Consider the following 16,005-nt stretch of genomic DNA (forward strand, 5'->3'; position numbering starts at 1 on the left):
TTACTAATAGTATTTAAAGTTTTTAATAGAAAACCAATTGATTTTAATATTGATTGGTATCTTAGACATGTTAGTAAAATTGCATTCTTGGAAATTTGCCAAACAACGAATCTATATATATATATATAAATATAAAAATTAATTTCTGCCAGTCTGTCTGTCTTATGCATTCAAAAACTATACATCCAATCACCGTGAAAATTTGGGAAACTGTGCGGTATATCCCAGGACAAGTTTTTGCATATTTTGATTAAAACCAAGACATATTTTATTTATTCTGTCAATATTTATTTTATTCTGTCAACATAATAATTGTAATCCGAAAATCGAAATTGAAAATTTTTACATTTTTCGACTTTTTGAACATTTTGGCATACCTCAGAAAAAATGGATGTGTGTGTGTGTATGTATGTATGGATACAAATTTTCGTCCACGTTTTCGGGCGCACGGATCAACCGATTTGAATGGTTCAAAAAACATTCGATTCCTTTCGATAGGGAGATGTGCTGATTAGTTTTTGGCATAGGCAGGCCCAGCAGTTACAAAGATAAAGAACATAGAGTGCAGAAAATAGAAATCAAGTTTTTGAGAGAGGGGAGCATCCTATTTGAATGATCTAAAAACATTCAATTTGTAATTATTGGGAGAAGAGGTGATTAGTTTTTGGCAAAGGCAGGCCCAGCCATTTCGAAGATACAGTTTTATTATTATTTACCGCACTAGTTTATTCTTGCTCAAAACAGCAAGGTGTATTTGGTGTGTTAGTTTAGGGCATTAACGTGTATGTTCTTTATATAATATGTAATTTTGAAAAAATACTCTTGAATAGGAATATTTTTTGTTAAAATATAAATATCACGATTCCATGTAACATTTCCCCCGACTCCGGCGTTCTCGCATTGATGTACACGTATATGATAGAACATTTAGTTAGGTCAAGAATCGTTCTTAGTTCTTAGTTCTTAGCATATGGTGGAACGCATAATAAACGCAGATAATCTTTGAAATGGATTTACAACGTGGATAATTATTAGGCCAAACACAGTAAACGCACAACGAGGGGAAAAGAACAGCATAATATACCAACAGCATTCTTGGTCGGTTATGGTTTCACATAAGTTTATAACGGACTTCGAGATTTTCCAGAAGAACGCGGAGATATCTCACAAAACCGCACACATCTAAATGTCTAATATGTTCAATGCTCTATAATTTATGATATTAGCAGATATATGTGTACAGAAATGGACGGCATTAGTAATCTACCTATCACGGTAATTTATAGTAGTGTGTTCGGTCTTTATGTAAGTCGAAAAGATCGTATTAAAATCGCTAAACGGGAATACGGCGGAAATACGAAACGGCAATTACACGACTCATACGTGCATGAAAATAACAATCAATAAATTATGATCGATAAAATAAAGAAATAAATAACTGAGATTAGGGAAACGAGGGCCAGGCGCTTCTTTAAGTGCGGCGCAGCTTCTTGCTTTCGAGCTTTTACGTGATTTTAAGTCTGAAGCTCGGAAAGTAAAAATTTCATAAGAACATTTTGAACAAAACTCATCTAACTTTAGTTTCTATTATATGGCACCCAGACAAATATCTTGGACATACACACATTAGAAAATTGTGACCAAAAGCTGCAATCAAAAATTTAATTTAATTATGCGGGGGGGACTGGCCAAGAGGAGTGAATTTTATACGATTTTTGAGAAGCTGTAAAAATACAAAAATTTGAAAAGTAAATATTCAATGAAAAAAACTTATAAGCAAAACTTTAGTTTCTATCATATTATACCCAGACAAATATGTTGGAATTGCATACATTCTGAACTTGTGATTAAAATTTTAATTTAATTCAAGGGGTTATTCTAGTCTAGAAGCATGAATTTTATACGATCTTTTGAAACGGCGCAAAAAAAATCAAACAAAATTGTTACTATAATATTTTTACAAGTTATTAATTAATGTTTGGAAAATGAAAAAAAAAAAGAATAGCCAAAGTTTTAATTCTAGAAGTTGATGAAGTTGGGGGTTTCAAAAAACAGATTTATCTCTGAGGATAATTTAATTTTTGCAAAATTTTCTTATATACATATTCTGAATTATAAAAATTGAAAATATAAAAAAAACATTTTTTTGAAAATTCTAGACCAGATTTGAGGATTTAAGGATTTTTTTTATATCAAGACTTTAATCAATTACAAATCAAAAAATATTATATTAATATTATTTAAACAATTTGTCATATCACATTTGTCTTAAAATTATTGTCAATTATATAAAATTTTATTATTGGGCGTAATATCGTTTTAAATTTATATTAAGGTATTGCATTTTGCGAAAAGAGAAGTAACTTCCAGGCAAAGTAATACAGAAAACCAATCCTTTCCATTTTTATGGTGTTTCTATGAATTATAATCTAATTAAATTTTGCTATTGATTTAATACAATTTAAGATTATGATTTGTGTTACTTATTAATTATTGAACAAAATTGATGATTCGGTAATCCGGTCTACGCTTTAGATATCACAGTTTCTTACATTTATATGCCCTATGTATTATTTTTGAATGCAATTTGATCAACAATGTTTTTTAATAATATTACTACCATTAAGAATATTTTTAATATTAGGATTGCATTCAATTATATCTATAAATTTAATATTATGGTTAGTATTACACATTCATTAAAATAGTAAAAATAAAATTCATAATCGGATCTAAGCCTTGAAATATCATAGGCTCTTACACTTCTTTACACAAAATACTTTTTTTAATCTTAATTTAATCTTTTTTATTGATGATATAAATCTATAAATTGAATCAACACCATAAGTATTTCTAGTTTAAGCTCATTACATTTTAAGGTAAAAATTAGATAATGGACTTACAAAATTCTAATTTATTTAAATTTACTGCATTTTTTTCTGCATTTTAATTTTTTTCTATCAATAATTGATATATATATAAATAATATAGTATATAAAATAAATATAAATTTCCATAAAACAGATTTCAAGAAAAAGCTGAACCCATTCATTATAAACTTATTAGTTCAATAACATATGTAATATTTTAATTAAGCTAATTTTTAAGACCATAATCATTTATCTTTCGTGCAAGTGAGAAAATATCCTTAGGTCTGCATAAGAACTATTTAACAGAAAGCTCATCTAAGGGAATTCTTGAATCTGTAGGTAGCACGTCGACTTTTAGATCAAAGTTCAGGTCGTGATTAAGGAAAATAATTTATCGAAAGACTTATAATTAAGTATATCGTTCCTCTGCGCAGCGTAACAAAACAGTTAGATGTTAAAAGTGCAATTGCACATTAATTACAGAAAAATATTCTACATATTTAATAATTAATAATACAAAAACTAATTGCAATAGGGGATAAAGTGATCTGGGGCGATATAAGCTGACACAATGCAGGTCCAGGAGTTAAAATGAAAAGTTCATTTTTTTCCCAACTTCTGGTTATGAAAGAAGACAAACTTTTAATTTTTTAAATCGCCTCTGTCAATAATTAAATTACATATATAAAAAGTGTACATAATTTATTATTTTCTATCTATTCAAATCGAATTATTATCAAAGCAAATTATTAGCCAATTCACCATGCTGTGTGTGAGTTTATCGCCAATACAAAATGTCATATAAAGTGGTTTTATAATTAACATTCATTGCAAATTTGCATTTAATGAACTAATAAGCGTATAGTTTATAAATGATTCGATCGATTCATAAATTTGTTAGCATAATAACATTTTGCGTATTAACTTACGACCAAATAGTTTCATGAATGAGCTATTGCAATTATTGCAAAATATTATTTTTTGAGACTTATGTGTGAAACGTAGTTGAATAGTAATTCTGTGAGTTGTTATGCTGAGGTTTGCAAAATAAATTTAAAAAAAAAATAGGAAGAAAAATATAGTACCAAAAAATATATAATAAAATAATAATAATAATATGAATAGGAATAAATTAATTTACATATAATGATGATTTAATAAGAAGATATAAAAAATGATCTAATGAGTAATCTACTAGGCTAGGATATTCATTGATAGTTTTCTCTTAGGCCTGTATCAAGTAATTGTGCAATTATATTTTTAAAATTTGTCATATATTTTTAATTTTCATAAGGTTGAAAATTAGAGAATGAGTACTACTACTGAATTTAAATACCATATTTTCTTTAGATTACGAATATTTCCCAAATACTCATATTTTGTGCTACTATATATTTTCTTGGAGTAATTTTGTAGATCTTAGTACTGTAGTTCAACTAATAACTCCAAAATGCGTTGAGAATATAATTTAATAAATAACAAATATAGGAAAATCTAATTTCTTTTCACATATTATATTTTCGTTGGAAAATATATTTTAATCTGTCTATATGGGTTTATCTCAATAATATATAACGAGATTAGCAGAAGTTGCACATTTTCTTTCTCATGAGTTTTGTTTTTAGATGGTAATTTGTTTTTATAGTAAATTTAAAAAAATAATCTCAAAAACCAAAATCCATCAGTTACAAGATAAAATAAAATCAATTACAGATTGAATTGAATTGAAAGTCAGATTTAAACAACATATTAGAGATGAACATATAAACATTTTTGCATACTTTACGTTTCGGGGCTATCTGAACATTTTGGCGTAGCTTAGAAAAACTTGATGTTTGTCGGTGTGTATGCAGTATGTATGTGTGTATATTTGGATACAATTTTCGCCTAAAATTTCAAGAGCACGTATCACCCGATTTGAATGGTTTAAAAAAAACATTCGTTTCGCATTGGGAGGGAGACGTGCTGGTAAGTTTTCGGCAAAGGTAGATGCAGCCGTTTCAAAGATACAGGACAAAATTTGCAAAGACTATACTAGTTTTTGAGAGAACGAACCATCCGATAAGAATGATTTAATAACATATTGCTTGGGGGCGTTCATTAACCACGTGAGGTTTTTAGGGGGAGGGGGGTTTGACAAACATTCACCAAATATCACGTGGGGAAAGAGGGGTAGTATGATATCACGTGTATTTATTTTTTAACTAATTTTTTTAAAAAAGTTCAAACATTTTCAAAAAAAAAAATCAAAAATTGTACAGTTTTTTTCACCTAGCTATGAATACATGTGATGTTTGGTGGAGGATGGGGTTAATTTGGATTGGATCACCAAAGGGGAGGGGAGGTCCAAAAATCCTTGAAAACTCGCTCACGAGATTAATACAGACGGGGCGTGTTGACGGTGTGAAGAAATGATTAGTTTTTGGGAAAGATAGATTCGGGGGTTTCAAAATTTTGGAAAAAAATTTTCCTTGGTTGTTCAGATATTTGCCTTAAGTCAAAATGCCAGTAGTTTAGTATAAATTTATATGTCCAAGTATTACACTTGTTAAATAGATTAGAGAATATTAACTGTGATCTCGTACACCAGGTCAGGTAACTACGTCTGATTGAAATACAGTATGTATGAGTACATATTCTAATAAATTTAAAAAAATCCGATAATCCTTTCTGCCAGTTGGCAAAATGTAAATTATGCATTTATTTACCCCAATATGTCACTTTCCGATCGTATGTGGGTTGAGGCATTAACTTCACAGGCAAAAGCACAGTCTCTATCATCCAGGTACGTCGAATATATAGAGGTAAGTAGTGCCGGCGTGTTCCGTGATTTATTTCAAAGTAACCGTTGGTTTCGCCTATCTTTTGAGCTCAGCACGAGCCGTATCTTCCGTAATCTGGCCGCATATGAGTCATAACATTGAAGAATGATTTAATGTTCTGATAAAGTACGAAAAACACCCACACGAACCGCGATAGCACAATGCGTTTTCTTCGCCGTGATAACTGGCCAGATATTCAAGAGGGAATCCACTCTTAGGGATAGCAGATACAGGAGAATAATCGATATTACATCGCGGTATCTTTGGATTTATATCATCATACGGAAATGTAAACATTTTTGCTAATATTTTAAGACCTACGTATTAATTCCAACTGACCTTTCATTAAGCCGACATTAATTACAATCATAGTTTTCATGTTGAACAATCAATTTCATTACCTACCAAGGAAGGTGTGATTTGGATCTTATTTATTTGTTTCTTGCAATATTTGTTCAATGTTCTGAACATAAATCATAACTTAAGTGTCGTACAAGCTGTTGGGCTGATTTGACTCATTACTACGTCAGTTTTACAGATGGCAACCCAAAGAGTTGTCTCATCTCTGTGTGATAAATTATAAATTTTATTATTACAATTTCTGTAATAGGACAAATATTTTATTTTTGCAGCAATGCTGAATGAGAGCTATTTTAACTTGGAAATATATTGTTTCTAAATTTCCAAGTGATAACGGATGTCACTACTGCTTGACATCAGGCTCCTCGCAGCGGTATCGAACCCGAACCCTCTGATTCAGGTGCAATCGCTTCTAGTTAAAAATAATTTTATTTTGAAAATCGATATTGTATGTTAAACGTACAAGAATTTTATAATTCAAATTGTCAATAAATTAGAGATAAAAGTATGTAATATTTTTTTTAAAAAAAATAGAGATATCAAAATAATATAATTAAGATAATTAAGCGAATTAAAATATCTAGTTGTTTCTAATTTTTTTTGAATGGATCTGCAAGAATTTTCATAGTGCCTGATTCGGTAATTATATTTATCAATATTATAAAAGAATACTGAGATTAATACCAAGATGTATTAATATCAACTTCTAAGTGTGAAGTATTTATTTCAACTAACCTTTCATTAATCCGACATTTATTATACTCATAGATCAATTTCATGTATAAAGGAATATGTGATTTAACAATGGATCTTATTTAATTTAATTAATTTTATTATTTGTAGAACTTTTTACTAGTTTTATTATTTATTTAAAGTTTTCTATATGCGTTACAATTTTAATTCAAATTCCATTGAATTATATAATAAAACATAAAAGAATTTAACCATTATGATCTTTCATTTATTTTTCAATAAATTTATTTTGCACATATCATCATAACAACTTATAGAATATTATCATTAGTCCGATTATTGTAGAATAATTATTTATTAAAGTTTTTGTTTGAAAATTAGAAAAAAAACACGAATGGAATATTTTATACCTCATTGCAGATAAATCAGTGTCATTAAATATATATTTTTTGAGTTCTCGATTGAGGTTCTAAATTCTAATATATTTTTTATAAAGTTCTTCATATAAAAAGTCTACAACTAGTTTTCCTTCTTTCTATATTTATTTCTAATAGTTTGCTAGTTTTATCATTATAGAATTTGTATTTCTTTGAAAAATCACTGTAGAAGAAAGTGATGAAAATCCGAAAGATTGGAAAGCATTGCAACCACATTTTCTCAAGAAAAATATAATAGTTTATGCTTCTTTTTTTAAAATTATATTAAATGCATATTGAATCTTAATATGTATTAAATATACTATTATAATTATATATTATTATTATTGTCATATAATTATAAGTCATTATAAAATTATGCCTTATAATTAAGTGTAAATATGCATGATAATTAATAACATAATTATGTATACTGTTACGATAAAAGATTTGAAGAATAATAGATAGTTACATGAAAAATTTAGTAAACTACAATTAGTCTGTAAAAAATAATCAAAAAAATTGCTAGAAAGATGTAATATATAACATTATTATTATAGGTATAATTATTATAAAATCATGTATTCTGTTACAACAACAAATTTAAAAAATAATAGGTGATTTGATAAAGTTATAAAAATAAAACAAAAATGCATAACAAAAATAAAAATTAACTTAAATTACGATTAATTTTAAGTTAAATATTATCAGTTTCGATAATAATCTTGCATCTCTAGTCTTCGTGCCTTCGACTAGGTACTTTGTTCGATTAACGTTATTTATTTGACCTGCCTACGGAACATGCGTTAACAATGTTTAAAATTATATAGTATGGTAAATTTATATGCGAACACCTACGTTATAATCGCACTCTAAACAATAGAATTGGATAAAGTATTAGGATTGAAAGTTACTTATTAATAATAACTTCCAAAGCTTAAATTTCAAACATTAGCACCATTAGTTCATTTTCCCTCGAGGGCATTTAAGCACCTGCACAAACGTAACTGATACATCCATCCATATACATAAATAACCTAGCAGTCGAAGTGCACATTAAAATTTTCGCAATATTTAGATTTATTATGCGTTTTCTTCATATAAATTTTAATAGAAATGTCATTATAATATATTGTAGAAATTAACATATAACACATACTCTAAAAGAGTATGGAATAAGTACAAGGTTACCTGTATGCTGGAACGTTGATTATAATAATCGCGTGAACTTTATTAAAGAGAACAAGTGCAGCATTTCAAAAGGTGAATGAGATCAAAACATTTATAAAGTTATCTTATAGGCAATATGGATGTTTTACACTTTACATAATACGGCGATATTTCCCGAGAAAAATGTATTTGAAAGTACTGGGGTTATTTATTCAATAGCACGGTTTATGCAAAAATATATTTGATTTTATTTTTTTGAACTAAGAGCTTCTTTGTTTTACAAACAATTATTAACTTCCCGTAGGGTAAGTTATTGTAATGGGCCGAAAATCGGAATTGAAAATTTTTACATTTCTCGACGTTTTGAAGGTTTCTGAATATTTTGTCATACCTCAAAAAAATGGATGTGTGTGTGTATGTATGTATGGATAAAATTTTAAAAATACTGGGGGATTAAAAGTACTGGGGTTATTTATTCAATAGCACGGTTTATGCAAAAATATATTTGATTTTATTTTTTTGAACTAAGAGCTTCTTTGTTTTACAAACAATTATTAACTTCCCGTAGGGTAAGTTATTGTAATGGGCCGAAAATCGGAATTGAAAATTTTTACATTTCTCGACGTTTTGAAGGTTTCTGAATATTTTGTCATACCTCAAAAAAATGGATGTGTGTGTGTATGTATGTATGGATAAAATTTTTCGTCCACGTTTTCGGGCGTACTGATCTACCGATTTGAATGGTTCAAAAAACACTTGATTCCTATCGATAAGGAGATGTGCTGATTAGGTTTTGGCAAAGGCAGGTCCAGCAGTTACGGAGATAAAGAGCAAAGAGTGCAGAAAATAGAAATCGAGTTTTTGAGAGAACGGAGCATCCGATTTGAATGATCTAAAAAACATTCAATTAGTAATGATTGGGAGAAGTGGTTATTAGTTTTTCGCATAGGCAGGCCCAGCCATTTCGAAGATACAAAGCTAAATGTACAAAAAATGGCAGTTTTTGAGAGAACTAAGCGTCCGATTTAATTGATTCAAAGAACTTTCTGCTTGTCTTAACAAAATAATTGATTTTGGAAAAAAAATTGTTTTAACTTTTTTTTTTTAGTATATCGAAAATAATTCAGATTTAATTTTAATTCTGACTATAGTTCTAATATACTTTACAAATAATTTCAACTTTGCAATTCAGTTTATATAATTCTTATAAATATTACACAATGTTACAATATTTATAATAATCTATTTGAAAACATTCAGTATTCCTCGAACATTTCGTTACGGTACAGGAAATTCCAGCAATTTGCCTTAAGGCACGATGCCACCCACCCCACTAGTTAATAATTATTTTAGTATAAATAAAGTTGATTGATAATCAAATTTACCTAAAAAACTTTCACCATTCGATTCCGACGGTTTTGAACTTTTTGTTCTTATAATATAAGACCTTAAGGCAAATTGCTAGAACTTTTCGTGCCTATATTTAATATTTTTAACAGAGAATATTTTACTTTTTTATTGGACCTGCCCAAAAATTTAATCTCTTCCTTCAGTAAATAAATGTAAAATGTTTTTTGAATCATTTGAACCAGTTGCTCAAAAACTAAATCGACATTTCTTGCACTTTTGCCCTGCCTTTGTCAAAAAACTAACTAGCAAACTAAATATTTGTATAGAAGAAAGAACATTTATAAATTAAATCTATATAACATTCGCAATTCTTATACGATAACCTCTAATATCATGAATTTCTTTTCGCGTATGTGACCTATACCTAAACCATACCTAAACATTACATTTTACGTGGTTATACGCCTTATAACTACTATATCGTACGTTCCTTTACCACCATACCGTATACGCTCAATCCTTACACTTATATCTAAACCGCCTAACATTTATTATCTTACACCTACAATTTTGCTTACATACTATTTTCACCCTTACCGGGAATCGAACCCCGGTCCGCCGCGTGACAGGCTACGACCTTAACCACTCAACCACCGTAACGCTACAATCAACCGTCTTTTTTCGTGTGTTGTCGCGTCACCTTAATATTAGTTACTAATTAATTAGAAAACGCTCAATTAATTAGAAAATGAACCAAAGAAACAACAGCGTGTTCCATAATATATTTTCAGTGGGGGACCCGATAGAGTAGTGGTTAAGATGCGTGACTGTCACGCAGAGGAACCGGGTTCAATCCCCGGTACAGGCGATAGATAGGTAGAGATAATACATAGGGCGTAAGGTAGAAATATAACACATTAATATTAAATAGGTATGTAGGGTGTCTGATATATATATATATATATATATATATATATATATATAATAAGTTAGTTAGCAAATAATAATCTAGCTGTAATAGATTATTTGTATGGATAGAGAAATTTATGGCATAGGTACCTCACGGTATAATAGATGATAGTTAAATTATCTATGATATATAATAGTATAATATAATAGTAAGATTATCATATCCCAAATTTAGTCTTATATTATAATAAGTTTAAAGTAGGTATTAATAAAATTCATATCAAAATCAATTTATGTTATTAGTGGATATAAATTATGTACCCAATGATTTCCTTATACTTATAATTTATTAGGTTTTCATAATATTATTGCCCAAAGTCAAATTGGACCTTTGTGCCCCGCCCTACCATATATTTAACTTCCCGTAGGGTAAGTTATATTAATTGCAAAAAAATCGAAAATAAAAGTTTTTATAAATCATTACGTTTCAAAGATTTCTGAACATTTTGGCATACCTTAGAAAAAATGGATGTATGCGTGTGTGTGTGTGTGTGTGCGTGTGTGTGTGTGTGCGGAAAAAAATTTTCGTCGACGATTTCGGGAACACCGATCAACCGATTTAAATAATTCAAAAAACATTCGATTCATATTGATAAGGAGACGTGCTGATTAGGTTTTGGCGAAGGCAGGTCTAGCCGTTCCGAAGATACGGGGCAAAAAGTGTCAAAAACGGTAACTCAGTTTTTGCGAGAACGGAGCGTCCGATTTTAATAATTCAAAAATCATTTTACTTGTATTGACAAGATGAAGAACTGGTCAAATTTTCATAAAGACAGGTCTAGCGGTTGCGGAGAGAATGAAAAAAGAAAAAAAAATGCTATTTGGCGGTCAAAAATCATTAGACATATGCACATCAAATTATCAGATATTTTATAGAGATTTTAACAATAAGTATAAATTTTGTTTGCATTCCTATGGGTTCCGTACCAATGTTTATCCGTTAGACGGCGACGCGGCGCTTACGCGCTTTTACATTTTGTCTCTATGCAGTTAAAGCAGTACGATTGCTTTGAAAAAAAGTTCAGAATTTTCAAAATATGTCAAAATAAAGAAAACATTTTTTTTTCGAAGTAAAATTTTTTCAAAAATGTTAATCGTTTTTAAAAAAATAATAATATTTGGTACGGAAAGTTCCCATATTTGCCTTAAGGCACGATGCCATGCGCCCCACTAGTTTATTACAAAATTATCACTTATTTCAAAATTTTACATTTCTGTTAGAGTGCGCGAACTCTTGATAAAACTTAACAACATTCTTTATTACATTTTTTTAAAGAAGGCATTATCGAAGTAGACCGATTTTGAAAATTTAAATTCATAGTTTAACAAAAAGTCTTAATTTTTGAATACTTGAGTCATTTGTGCAATTACTTTAACTGTGGTCCTATAAATGTTATTCATGACTAAATAAATACTAATAAAAATAATAAAATTCATCTACAATAACCGAATTATGGTCAGAATTGTACCAAAGCTCTAGGTTGCACTTAAAAGCTGAAAATTTCGAAAAAAAACGGATATTTTTTTTCTATTTTTTTCAAGATAGATAAGGTCAATACTATCACCAAGTTTCGGCTTGGCAGTAAGTTCTGGGACACCCAGTATATAAACATATTTGTTTAATTCTCGTGTTCTAGTTAAAAAGGTACTGTTTTTTAAAGTTATATTTATAAACATAATATTTTTCTTAAAAAAATTAATTTCCACGTCTAAATTTTCTCCATTTTCTAGTTTTGAATAGTTACAATTTTTGCTTTCATTTAAATTTATAAGATTATTATAAGACTATAGCTTACGTGTACTAATTTATTATAAGTTGTTTTATAGTAAGTAAGTAAGTCAATTAATGACCAGTTATGTTGTGTTGTGGATTTTGTCTGTATAATTGTATTTTAAAGTCAATAATTACATTTTAATCAATGCAATCTCACCTATTTAGTTAATTTAATTTATGTAAATTACTTTAGTGCAATTTTTTATTAAGTCAATTAACGGATATTAAGTCAATTGATGGACTTAAGCTCAGCTAATTGAATATAAGTCGACACACAGAGGACAATTTTCCCAAAAAATAGACTGTAACAGCATTGTTATGACAACGACATGTTACAGGTCCTTTCTTCATATAAATTGGTAGTAAAAACTGCCAAATGCTATGTATTTGCTGTGCGGCCATGCGTTTTATACGTGAAACCTAACTTCATAAATGTGTTATCATGATACATCAGAAATAACAATAAAATCGTATAAGTTATTTTCTTAAGTCAAAATGAATCAATGAGTCAAACAAAATGAACAATAAAATCGATCAATTCATCTCCAGGTATTAGCACCATAATTTCTTACACCTGTATCGCTTACTTTTGCCCATAAATGTTAATTTCGCCTCATTACGAATGACAAACGCGTACCCGATTCTAATTGATGCAAGTAATAATTCTTCGGTTTCGCGATTTTAATGAAGTTTATTTTCATGTTATTGCAATTGCGATACATACGGTGGAGAACATTCTTATAATTAACGGTCGAGAATGTAACATTTGCAGAACGGTATACCATAGTTTATCGAATGCATAAAATGCTAATAAACCCACGTCGGACACCGCCACGGCATATAATAGCGAAATCTGTTAATTGCAATTATGATCGTTAATTAGGCTGTTTGAAATCGAGGTTACAATTATTTACTTTAATGCGTGTTATGTAATGGTCATGGGAGTAGAAATATCCAGGGCCGCAGGGAGGAACAGATTCATAGGTTCATAGGTTTCCCAACTGTTTTGTGTCGTGGACCCCTTGCGCTTCACCATGGATATACAATATTTTTTTACTTTCTAGATCCATTTAAATATTGTATGAGATTATTATAGATAGTATAATATAAGTAAATAGATATTATTAACTTGGTTGATCACAATAGATATTATTGTGATCCACCGCCATTAACACCTATTTTCAGTTTATTTTTTTTTTACCCCCGAAATTTTTGTTTAGCTGACGTGGACCACCTGAATGTTCTCATGGACTCCTGGGGTTTGATGTAGACCACATTGTGAATCACTAATTTAAATGATAATATTTCTTTTCAATTTCACATTATGTAGCTCCCCATTTTCATCAATAACAAACACCTTAAACCCAATAAATATTCTACTTGAACTCAATGAGATTCATTTCTCAAGATTTTGTTTATTTTGAATGCTACACTTTTTCCAGAACATCAGCAAATTTTGGCTAAATCGAATACCAAGAAGTTTTTTAACAAGTATAAATTTTTCATGCATACAAAATATTTTAAAATAAAACATAGGATTTAAGCTTTTCTCCTATTTTGGCTGTGTGTTATACATATAATAAACTAGTTGGTTTGATATTTAGCCTTGAGGCAAGTTACATGAGCTTCCTGATATGTGTAAACAATCGACTTAATCAATATAAAATAAATTAATTATAAGTATTATAAGTTAATAAATTATAAGTATTCCGAGTGGATTTATTACACATCATTGCAAACGAACGAACGAACGAACACGTTAACTCGGAGTATTTTCTTAAAGCAAATTTTCAAAAATCAATAATTTTAATTAATCAATAATTATAATTGAACCAGTTTCCGTAGGACTTTTATGATTTACTATGTTCAAGACCAAGTACACTACCATTATACCAAATAAATCATCTAATTTTATTTTTAACAAACGTCAAAAAACTACTCATTTTCTCAAACTTTGATGAATTTTTAAAATTAAACTACTTGTCGCGAGGTCGTAATAATTCAGTAAGTTCTATTAGACCATGATATATACCGCGAAAAAAAGTTCCATGAAAATCAGCCTAAATTTTTTTTTCAACAGTTAATTACAAGAAAACGGCTCGGTAGATTTTCACCTAAAACTAATCAGTACCGTTCGCAACTAATATCTTTCGAACAGTTTTTGATTTTTTAAAATCGGTTCGGTAGTATGAGCTTAAATGTGGACGAAAGGTTTAACACTTTTTTCCAAATACAAAGAAACGGCTCGGCCGATCGTCGCACAAATTGAGAAACGATAATCCTCATGGAGATACATCAAATGATTTTTAAATATCTGAAATCGGTTCAGGCGTTTTTGAGCAAACGTCGATGAAAGTTCTAATTTTCACAAATGCCAAAAAGATCATACTAATTTTTGCAAACTTTGACGAATTTTTAAAGCTAAACCAGTTGTCATAGGGCCGTAATATTTTAGTATAATCTAGAAGACTATGGTATCTACCGTCAAAAAAATAATTATAAAAATCGTTGAATTTTGTTTTTTTTAACTATAAAATTAACTTCAGTATTAATATTACTGGTTCAACAGTTTCTGCATATCTGCAGAGTAGTCCAGCAAATCTTAATATTTACATGTGCATATGAATATTATATACATACATATGCATGTGTATTAGTACTAGTGTTATTTTCGAGGTGTGAGGTGCAACAATTTTCATCTTTGATTATACAGCGCGGTTTTAAGAATTCGAAACTTTTTTTTAGTGTCGGCCCTTCGACTTGACACTTGCACGACACCTTCATTAGTATTGGCTCCGATATGCAGGTATACCTGTATCGGTTCTCTCTATTGTCTTTTATTTGTTCAAACACTAAAACCAAATGGAAGATGTTTACTAACCCTTCAGCAGATAGATAGATACTCAGTGCTAATTTATTTACGACTTGTGTGGCGCCTGGAGCCAAAAATATTTAGATATACACAGGTAATATGGATTTAAATGAATATACTTATATATATATATATATATATATATATATATATGATGACATAAAATACTATGTCGAAACGTTTGGAAAAATTAAAGATTAACTTCTAAATCTTTGCCTTTTATTTGATGTATGCCCTTGAAGAACTTACTCATATTTCTCAACATCAAAACTAACTTCTTTAACATATATATATATATATATATATATATATATATATATATATATATAAAAATTTCTAGCAAAGTTTAATTTTGAGCAATTGGTACATAGGGTAGAGCAGAGACTTGAAGAAACGCGGGTAAAATCAACCGCGCATTTCAAAAACAAGTAAAGTTAGAAATTTTTTAACAACAATATTTGAAATTAGAGGACAGAAGATGTATAACCAGCCATCACCGCAAGATTAAAATGGCAGCGATTAAAAATCCATAACAAAAGTATTTTGTTTCGTTGATATTTTTGGTCGTGCGCACTGTTGTTTAGTTTACGAGACCTTAATATAATTTTCAAGTATACGTTATTCAATTGTTTTATAGAATGTATTGTAAATTTTAATTCAGACTCAACACGTGGTTTTACGTAACCTCTATAAAAGCTTACATATGGTT

General features: G+C 29.2%; 1 protein-coding gene across 1 annotated transcript in view; it reads left to right on the forward strand.

The window, feature by feature from the left end:
• Positions 1 to 5,584: 5,584 nt before the first annotated feature.
• The window catches only part of LOC113381566 (gamma-aminobutyric acid type B receptor subunit 2-like), a 30,215-nt gene continuing 19,794 nt past the window's right edge, over positions 5,585 to 16,005 (forward strand). Inside the window, exon 1 of the mRNA XM_026620391.1 lies at positions 5,585 to 5,655. Coding sequence (XP_026476176.1) covers positions 5,585 to 5,655 — 71 coding nt within the window. The remainder of the gene's footprint in view (positions 5,656 to 16,005) is intronic.

This window comes from Ctenocephalides felis, unplaced genomic scaffold (assembly GCF_003426905.1).
Source record: "Ctenocephalides felis isolate EL2017-DRISC unplaced genomic scaffold, ASM342690v1 CF-g0.4_SCAFFOLD_00845, whole genome shotgun sequence".
NCBI classification, from domain to species: Eukaryota; Metazoa; Arthropoda; class Insecta; order Siphonaptera; family Pulicidae; genus Ctenocephalides; species Ctenocephalides felis.